Genomic DNA, 10,104 nt, shown 5'->3' on the forward strand with positions numbered 1-10,104 from the left:
TATGATGATTAAGGAGTTTTTTCCGCATTGAAGTGTTCTGTCCCACCGTTCCTGCCTTCACATATTTATATAAGTATATGGTTATATGCGATGTGTGATATGTTGTTCAGCAGGAACTGTTTTGAGATGGCAGCTTTATGTGGTCTTTTCTCTGCATTATGAGACCCCTACCCTTTCAGGATTGGCCCCCATACTATGAATTTGGGACATAATTAATATATATTTTTCTGCTACCTATATTGTTTGTGGTGATGTACACCGTTTTCCTCCCCTCACTTGTCCACTTGTTCCATGGCAAAATAGAGAATGGAGAGGGAAATAAGCATCCAAGTTTTCAGGGAGGGCAGTAGAAGCAGACCATGGGGGAAGACAGGAAGGATCCTGTACTTTGCAGATAAGTTGAGAAAGAAATCTGAGAACTCACTGCAAACTTCTGTCATTTCTCAGCATTAAAGTCTATCTGCACAAGAGAGAAGAGATCCCTTATGGGTCATATAAGGCAAAATCACTACAAAAAGGAAGCTGTTCTCATACAGGAGAGAAAATGGGGATATCAGTACTCTGGATACACAGAGATCACATCCAGAATGTATTACTGGGAGGGGAATAAAAAAGAAGAAAGTCTGAAACTAGGAGCAGACTGTAAACTGCTTATACAGTGTGTCCACCCATGTCCTGTCCACCGCCATTAATATGAGAACGGCGGCAGCTATAGGCATAGAAGTGGTGTCTAGGTGTAGTAAAGTAGCCATGCGCTATGCAATGAAACCACCTATAGCGCCACCTGGTGGAAAACAACGGATGATGATGATGCCCTACAACTTTGTAATTCACTTTTTTTCTCTATCTCGTTCCGTTTTCGAGATAAAAATGCTAACTCCGCTGTTTTCCACCAGGTGGCGCTATAGGTGGTTTCATTGCGTAGCACATGGCTACTTTACTAACATAAAGTTTGCAGACTGAAAGCGGAGCCATTTTTTTCTCGCTAAAGGGTTTTTTCAAGAACCCACAACTGTAAACTTTGTAATTAACTTCCACTAGCCAAGGTGTGTGCTTTGATGACTTTACAGCAGTCATGTGCCCCCCCTTCTGTTCTGACCCCGCCATGTTTACTGGTCACATGGGGCATACACAACATTGACCAGCCTTGTGGTTGGGGCATCTTTGGTGACCCCTCTTCAGGGTCTGTCACTGTGCAGTTACAAATGTGCATTGACAGGCCCATAAATATGGCTCATCGACTAATGCGAGTAAATTACACATTTCATTGTGGAGGGGAATGGGCCTATCAGAGATAAAAACCTTTATTATTGGAAAACCTGTTATGAAAGTAATGATTGTTACAAGTAAAAAAAACACATTTTTTTCCTATAACAAAGGAGTTAAACATTAATACCTAGAGTCCAGACTGATACATTGTGGCAGGCACTCATTCACTCTTCTTCCATGTTTTCAGCTGCCCCGGAGCCGGATTGGCAGCAAAATTGGTTTTGTAGCAAGAAATCCCTAATGGATCAAAGGCTCATCATTAGGAACAAGGAAGTGCGTAACTCACCTACATGTTCGTTTAACATCACGGCGCTTCATTTCTTCCACAACTGCTCAGAATTGGGATACTTTGTGTTTGCGTCAAATAAAACTTGTGTGGAAATGGTCACTGATGACCTAAGTACAAAGGACTGGGGATTGGAGCATGGACTTGGCCGGAATGGAAATGTATTGTTCGCAACTCGTGGAGGTAAGAAGACTTTAAGGCGCAAGATCTCTCTGCACTCGGCTTTCTGTTCCCCTTATCACTAGAAGTCCCAGAAATTTCGAGCTCCATAGGGTTCCAATGGTAAAAATGTCAAATGATCCCTCTCTGGGATTTCTAGTGTTATGGAAGCAGCACTGAGTATTTCAGCATGTGATGTGTCACGTTTCCTATGTGCAGAACATTCTGTATTGTTCTGCTGTGCTCTTTTGCAGAGCCAGTATATGTTGTTTATGGCGCAGAGCGTTTTGCAGGATGAATGCTCTGCTGGTTTGGTTTCACCCTGGTCCTGGGAGGTGTTCTCACAGATGCTTCTCATTCCCGGTGATTGCTCTTCTTCATTAGAGAGGTGTTAGCTCAGGACGCCGCCAGTCATACTTCCTGGTTACAGTTCTGCTGTTGGCTCCCATATGCTCAGTGTTCAGATCTTGGCCTCTCGACTCCCGACTGTTGTTTACCTGTCTCTGCCTGTCCCCCCTTGTTTCTGTTGTGACTTCCCGACTTCTGACCTCGGACTTCCTCCTGACCACGTCCCCGCCTGCTCCCTGTATTTTGTATGTAGTCTCCTGGAATCCTGACCTTCGGCTTGCATTTTGACTTGATCTCTGTCTGCCCCCCCCTGTGTACTGTCGTGCCCTCCTGGTTTATGACCTTGACCTGTCTGACTACCTCTCCATTTACTGCATGCAAGTAGTGTCTAGTGCCACATTGTAACAGTCATCACATGATGTAAATAGGTGATCAATAGAAGATCACAGACTAAGGAGGATACGTGCACATGGCGTCTTACAGACGTGGATGAGTTTTTTCATGTGAAGACGTTTTAGTAAAATGTCATCATGGTTTCCCTCTTTCATAGGAGAGTGCAGAGTGATACAAGAAGCGTGAGCTGATCTGGGGGGCACCATGACCGGTCCACTCGTGCTGGGGACTGGGCTTCTTGCGCAGCTTTCCTATAATATGTGACCATTGCTTTTCCAACCATTGAACATTCGATTTATTTTCCAGAGCTGCTGAACAGACAATCAGTTCTGAAAAGAATATCAGAACACATCAGGGCTCAGAACAGCTCAGCGCCCGAGAACCAGACTGAAGAGGAGCATGAGACCGAGACTAAGAATGAGACCAAGGACGAGAATCAGACAAAGGACGGGAATCCTTCCAAGTGGATTATTCCACTTGCTTCGAGTGTTCTTCCTCTACTTGGAATTACACTTCTGTTTTATTCATTGTGGAGGTTCAGTTCTAAATTTCGAAGGTAATTTATATATTTTACATTTGATACATTTAACACTAATGCCTCAATAGAAAAGAGAGAAATTCTTAGCACCCAATCAGAGCTCAGCTTTTATCTGATACATTGTCACCGATCGTAACCACACATCTCCACCAACCCCAAACCACTGATCTGGGTCCCCAAAACTGTCCGTTCTTCACTATTTTTATAACCAAATTTCAGTATTACAACACTTTGCGCTTTTGGTGGTTGGGCCGTGGAGGTTATTATTATTATTAGGGCGCTACTGATTTTTTAATAACAGGGGGTGCTGGAGGGAGATTGATAATGTCATAAAATACCCTTTGAGGCTCTTTTAGAGATACTCCATAGAGTATTAGTCATTTTTACAGATAAATTTGTTTGGAATTAAATTCTACACAAATTTTACAAAAATCTGGATTTGCGAAAATAAGGATTTTTCGTAATTTCCTTCCACATGGATTCAGCAAATTGGTGGTCGTTGGCCACCATTTTTCTGGGCTATCAAAAGGTTAAAAAAAACGTTCTCACATTTACGCTCACCTGTAGGGCCTTACCCAACCCTGTAGCATCTTCTGATCCCCATTGCTCACGCTGAAACTCATAAGCCACTCACACAGAATTGGGACTTCCAGCATTGATGTGGTCGTAAGTGCTCTACGCAAGTGTGATAGGTCCTGATGTCTCCGCTTTTACATTTACAGTGGCCTTGTGTGCGCACGTGCAGAACGCTTTCCGATCCCATCAAAAACCAGTGTGAGAGACAAAGATTTCAGCAAGAGTGGCAGAGAGGCAGAAAATGGTACTAGGACTGGATGGGTGATGTGGAGTTGCTGGACAGAACAGTGGGGAAATGTGCAAGAGATGTTCGAATTAGGGCTTTTTTTTTACATATTGCATTTCACCATTTAGAGACTAGAGAGATCACAATAGGGGACATTAAATTTGTGTGTATACTGTGAAAATATATATTATGTACAATATATATATATATATATATATATATATATATATCTATATATATATACAGTTAGGTCCAGAAATATTTGGACAGTGACACAAGTTTTGTTATTTTAGCTGTTTACAAAAACATGTTCAGAAATACAATTCTATATATAATATGGGCTGAAAGTGCACACTCCCAGCTGCAATATGAGAGTTTTCACATCCAAATCGGAGAAAGGGTTTAGGAATCATAGCTCTGTAATGCATAGCCTCCTCTTTTTAAAGGGACCAAAAGTAATTGGACAAGGGACTCTAAGGGCTGCAATTAACTCTGAAGGCGTCTCCCTCGTTAACCTGTAATCAATGAAGTAGTTAAAAGGTCTGGGGTTGATTACAGGTGTGTGGTTTTGCATTTGGAAGCTGTTGCTGTGACCAGACAACATGCGGTCTAAGGAACTCTCAATTGAGGTGAAGCAGAACATCCTGAGGCTGAAAAAAAATAAAAAATCCATCAGAGAGATAGCAGACATGCTTGGAGTAGCAAAATCAACAGTCGGGTACATTCTGAGAAAAAAAGGAATTGACTGGTGAGCTTGGGAACTCAAAAAGGCCTGGGCGTCCACGGATGACAACAGTGGTGGATGATCGCCGCATACTTTCTTTGGTGAAGAAGAACCTGTTCACAACATCAACTGAAGTCCAGAACACTCTCAGTGAAGTAGGTGTATCTGTCGCTAAGTCACCAGTAAAGAGAAGACTCCATGAAAGTAAATACAAAGGGTTCACATCTAGATGCAAACCATTCATCAATTCCAAAAATAGACAGGCCAGAGTTACATTTGCTAAAAAACACCTCATGAAGCCAGCTCAGTTCTGGAAAAGTATTCTATGGACAGATGAGACAAAGATCAACCTGTACCAGAATGATGGGAAGAAAAAAGTTTGGAGAAGAAAGGGAACGGCACATGATCCAAGGCACACCACATCCTCTGTAAAACATGGTGGAGGCAACGTGATGGCATGGGCATGCATGGCTTTCAATGGCACTGGGTCACTTGTGTTTATTGATGACATAACAGCAGACAAGAGTAGCCGGATGAATTCTGAAGTGTACCGGGAAATACTTTCAGCCCAGATTCAGCCAAATGCCGCAAAGTTGATCGGACGGCGCTTCATACTACAGATGGACAATGACCCCAAGCATACAGCCAAAGCTACCCAGGAGTTCATGAGTGCAAAAAAGTGGAACATTCTGCAATGGCCAAGTCAATCACCAGATCTTAACCCAATTGAGCATGCATTTCACTTGCTCAAATGCAGACTTAAGACGGAAAGACCCACAAACAAGCAAGACCTGAAGGCTGCGGCTGTAAAGGCCTGGCAAAGCATTAAGAAGGAGGAAACCCAGCGTTTGGTGATGTCCATGGGTTCCAGACTTAAGGCAGTGATTGCCTCCAAAGGATTCGCAACAAAATATTGAAAATAAAAATATTTTGTTTGGGTTTGGTTTATTTGTCCAATTACTTTTGACCTCCTAAAATGTGGAGTGTTTGTAAAGAAATGTGACAATTCCTACAATTTCTATCAGATATTTTTGTTCAAACCTTCAAATTAAACGTTACAATCTGCACTTGAATTCTGTTGTAGAGGTTTCATTTCAAATCCAATGTGGTGGCATGCAGAGCCCAACTCGCCAAAATTGTGTCACTGTCCAAAGATTTCTGGACCTAACTGTATATATATATATATATATATATATATATATATATATATATATATATATATATATACGGAGTCGCTGGAGATGTTTTTGAAGAAGTTTGTAATTGGGAATATTTGACCTCTAACTTTTTCATTACTTTGATAGTTGGGTGAACTCATGTAGAAGATGCAGTACCAACAATGACCCTGAATCTGGCCCCAACCTCGGCCCCAACACCAACCGTAGAGCCCCGCCATTACCCTCTGCTCCTCGTGTAAAGGGAGACATCAATGGAGACATGAATGCACACGATAACAGTGATGAAAATGAGAGATTAAATCCAGGATCATCAGAGGCACGGAGACCACAGACCAGCAAGACATCGCTCTAACCGATCTGATGGATCAACTTCACAGCAGACTCGTCTATTCTGTGTACTCCATACTTGTATTCTTCTTGGTGGTTTTTTAGGACTCTTCTCTTTTAGAATCATATTTTATTGGATATAGTTTTTATCTAGCGTAGAAACTGCTTTATAAATTGCTCTATCGGGGTGTGATGAGGTCATTGAGGGAGGTCTACCAGTTGACTACCAATCAGGGTTAGTTGTGTTCATTGAGGATGGACCACCAGATGACTGCCAATCGGGATGTGTTGAGGTTATTGAGGGAGGTCCACCAGTTGACTGCCAATGGGGGTGTGTTGAGGTTATTGAGGGAGGTCCACCAGTTGACTTCCAATGGGGGTGTGTTGAGGTTATTGAGGGAGGCCCACCAGTTGACTGCTAATCGGGATGTGTAGAGGTTATTGTGGGAGGTCCACCAGTTGACTGCCAATCGGGATGTGTTGAGGTTATTGAGGGAGGTCCACCAGTTGACTGCCAATGGTGGTGTTTTGAGGTTATTGAGGGAGGTCCACCAGTTGACTGCCAATCGGAATGTGTTGAGGTCATTGAGGGAGGTCCACTGATTGACATCCACCTACTAGGCAGAGAAGATGGGTTAAGCTTTCATGAATATTAGTGTCCCACTCATATATAATGGACACCATGTGAAGAAGAACAAATCCTAAAGAAAAACTCTTTCTCCTTAAATTCTTCGTAATAGTCGTTGGCCACCAGTCATTTAGCATTACTTGTTCTTCGGACTCTACGTCCATTACTGACAATGTTACATTCACATGAACTGCACTATTTAGTCAATATAGCATTAACCAATATATTATTTATTGCTCTAAGGTTAAAAAAAAGATAAAATAAGAATCAGTTTTAATAAGACAAGACGTCCCCCGTGAGCCTCAGTCCTGGTGGTGATCAGTGTTGGGGGCTGCCAGAAACGTCACCCGTCCCTTCCAGAAATGATTTCTCAGGTTGGATGGATCTTCCATGTAATGCATGACAAGTAGTTTGGAGAACACTCTGGGTCTCGAGCAGAGGATGTCTCGAGAAGAACTTCTTAGCTATTCATACACATCAGATACATGTTGGCTACCAATCCCACATCCCTATAAATATTCAGGCCTATTCTATGGTATCACATAGGGGCAGTGGGATGAGTTGCTTATCCCCCTTTGCTACCAATAGACCCGGCCGTGTCTGCCCTCATATATATCAGATTTATATCATGAGATCGGCCATTTATCCAATGTGTATGACCGGTCCGACTGTGCCCGAAGCTAAAATGTGACTATCTCACCATTCATTAGTCAGGCAGATATTATCCAGACCGCGGCCAACTTATGGGGGTCATCCTACCTCCGACTGGCATATATAAGGGTGAGTTAAAAATTTTCCGCACGACACACGAATGCAGCGCTGTGTTCACCTCTTCATCAGATGTGAATCTTTGTCCTCGTAGGGCCACATAATCCACGTGTCACTTTTCTGTCCACCATAATTGGTTTACGTGCTCACTGCATATTGTCATCACTCACGGACGAGTCAGTTTTGTGACTTTCCTTGAACGTCTCTATCCGTTCTTCCCGGTAAAACACTTTCTGTGCACAAAATCATTGATAAATATTGGCCCAGATATTTGCAGACCACAAAAACGAAGCTCTTCTCTCATGTACATCACAAGTAGAGCGGCCATGGTCTCTCGCATCGCAGTCACAAATGAACCGTCGTGACACGTTCCAACCTGCGCAGCGGTGACTGGTGGAGACGTTGACCTCGTAGGAGATTTCTGAGAAGTCTGCAGCCAACAGATATTTTACTCTAAAGGCCGCTTTACACTCAACGATGTATCTAACGAGATGTCGTCGGGGGTCACGGAATTCGTGACGCACATCCGGCCTCGTTAGCGACGTCGTTGCGTGTGACACTTACAAGTGACCGCTAACGATCACAAATACTCACCTAATCATTGATCGTTGACACGTTGTTCATTTTCAAAATGTCGTTGCTCGTTTGGGACCCAGGTTGTTCATCATTCCTGAGGCAGCACACATTGCTACGTGTGACACCCCGGGAACGACGAAAAACAGCGTTCCTGCGTCCTCCGGCAACGAGGTGGGGGTGACGTGAATGCGGCTGCTCTCCGGCCCTCTGCTTCTATTGGTGGCCCGCTGATTGACATCGCTGTGATGCCGCACGAACCTCCCCCTTAAAAAAGAGGTTGTTCGGCGGCCACAGCGACGTCGCTAGGAAGGTATGTGTGATGCGTCCTTGCGATATTGTGCGCCACGGGCAGCGATTTGCCGGTGACACACAAACGACGGGGGGCCGGTGTGATCGCTAGCGATGTCGCTGCGTGTAAAGCGGCCGTCAGGCCGTTCCTCTCTCTGTTCAGTGGTTCTTTCGGGGGTTCCATCTGAACCCCTACAAAACGGGCATCAGACGTATGTGCTGACAGTACCATTGACTATAATGGTGCAGACGGAGTCATCACTTGCTCTGCCATGCACCATTTTTGGGAGTATACTCCAATTGGAGGTGGACACCAAGATGTAGTAGACCCCATTTTGCAGGGGATTCTGACGGAAGTCTCGACGGGACCACTGAATGGGGAGAGTAACACAGTGGAAAGCGGCCTAACCAAAACACAAGCAGAAATTTTTTTCTCTCCTTTTGTATGTTGAAAACGGTTCTCCATTGTGAGAATACGCTGTTATTTGTAAGTTCCAAAAATTGCAGAGCAAGTGGTTATACAGCGCTGCGCCATGGCCCCACTGACAGTGGAGTGTAAGGGGGCACCGTGCTTGGGATGGATGATGGTGTCACTGGTGGGAACCACTCCATTAAGGCTATGTGCACACGTAACTGCAGAATATTCTGCAGCGATTTGACAGCACACGTGCACTTCAAATCGCTGCAGAAACACTGCATAATAGATGCCGATGTCATGCGCTCTGGCTGGTGCCCCCACCATAGACAGAGGGAGCTGCATCCAAAGCGCACTAATTAATTGACATGCTGCTTTTATGAACGCACGGATTTGGGTCAAAATTTTGGCATCCTAATCGCTGCTTTCAAAAAAAGCAACGTGCGCACGTATCATGCACAATCTACATAGCTTGTATAGGGGACACAGGACGCATGCATTTACACTGCAGTGCAATATGCCGCGTAAATGCATGGAATTACGCAACGTGCACACGAGCCCTTACAATGGTTTGTGACGGGATCCCATTCTAGAAACATATGCAAGTCTCAGTGTTGGGAACCACATCAGTCAGACGTCTTCAGCATAACCCGTGGTTCACAAAGGTTTTAGGTGGAAATAACACATTAACAGAGCCTAACGAAAGGCATTTTCTTGAGATGTGTAAAAAAAAAAAAAAAAAAAAAGAAATCTAAAAAAAAATGTTTTTATATATTTTTCAGTATTTTATATCTTTTCAGTATGTTGTAAAAAATAATTAGAGCCTTAAATTTATATATAATGTATGTGTGTATATACTGTAAATGTATATAAATATATATACATTTTATATATATATATATATATATATATATCTACACACACTGATATATGTATATTTATATATATTAATATATATATATATATATATATATATATATATATATCTACACACACACACACTGATATATGTATATTTATTTATATATATATATATATATATATATATTTATATCTACACACACACACTGATATTTGTATATTTATATATATAGTGTATATACAGATTATATATATATATATATATATATATATATATAAAATGAAATAAAAGACTTCCTTCATGTATTAATAATAATATTAATAATACTTCATCAGTCAGGTCTTGGGTCTGCGTCACTTTACACGGTACGAGATCGCTAAAGCGATCTCGTTGGGGTCACGGAATTTGTGACGCACATCAGGTGATGTCGTTGCGTGTGACACCTATTAGCGATTTTGAATCGTTGCAAAAACGTTCAAAATCGCTAATCAGTGACATGCCCCCCTATTCCCAAATATCGTTGCTGCTGCGTGTACGATGTAG

General features: G+C 42.7%; 1 protein-coding gene across 2 annotated transcripts in view; it reads left to right on the plus strand.

Moving 5' to 3' along the window:
• Positions 1–9,542, plus strand: part of LOC142257017 (uncharacterized) — a 58,794-nt gene extending 49,252 nt beyond the window's left edge. For both annotated transcript variants that reach the window (XM_075329063.1, XM_075329064.1), the window contains 3 exons: positions 1,457–1,738; positions 2,762–3,011; positions 5,824–9,542. In XM_075329063.1, coding sequence (XP_075185178.1) covers positions 1,457–1,738; positions 2,762–3,011; positions 5,824–6,049 — 758 coding nt within the window. In that variant the 3' untranslated portion in view covers positions 6,050–9,542. The remainder of the gene's footprint in view (positions 1–1,456; positions 1,739–2,761; positions 3,012–5,823) is intronic.
• The last annotated feature ends 562 nt before the right edge of the window (positions 9,543–10,104 follow it).

Source organism: Anomaloglossus baeobatrachus, chromosome 11 (assembly GCF_048569485.1).
Source record: "Anomaloglossus baeobatrachus isolate aAnoBae1 chromosome 11, aAnoBae1.hap1, whole genome shotgun sequence".
Classification (NCBI taxonomy): Eukaryota; Metazoa; Chordata; class Amphibia; order Anura; family Aromobatidae; genus Anomaloglossus; species Anomaloglossus baeobatrachus.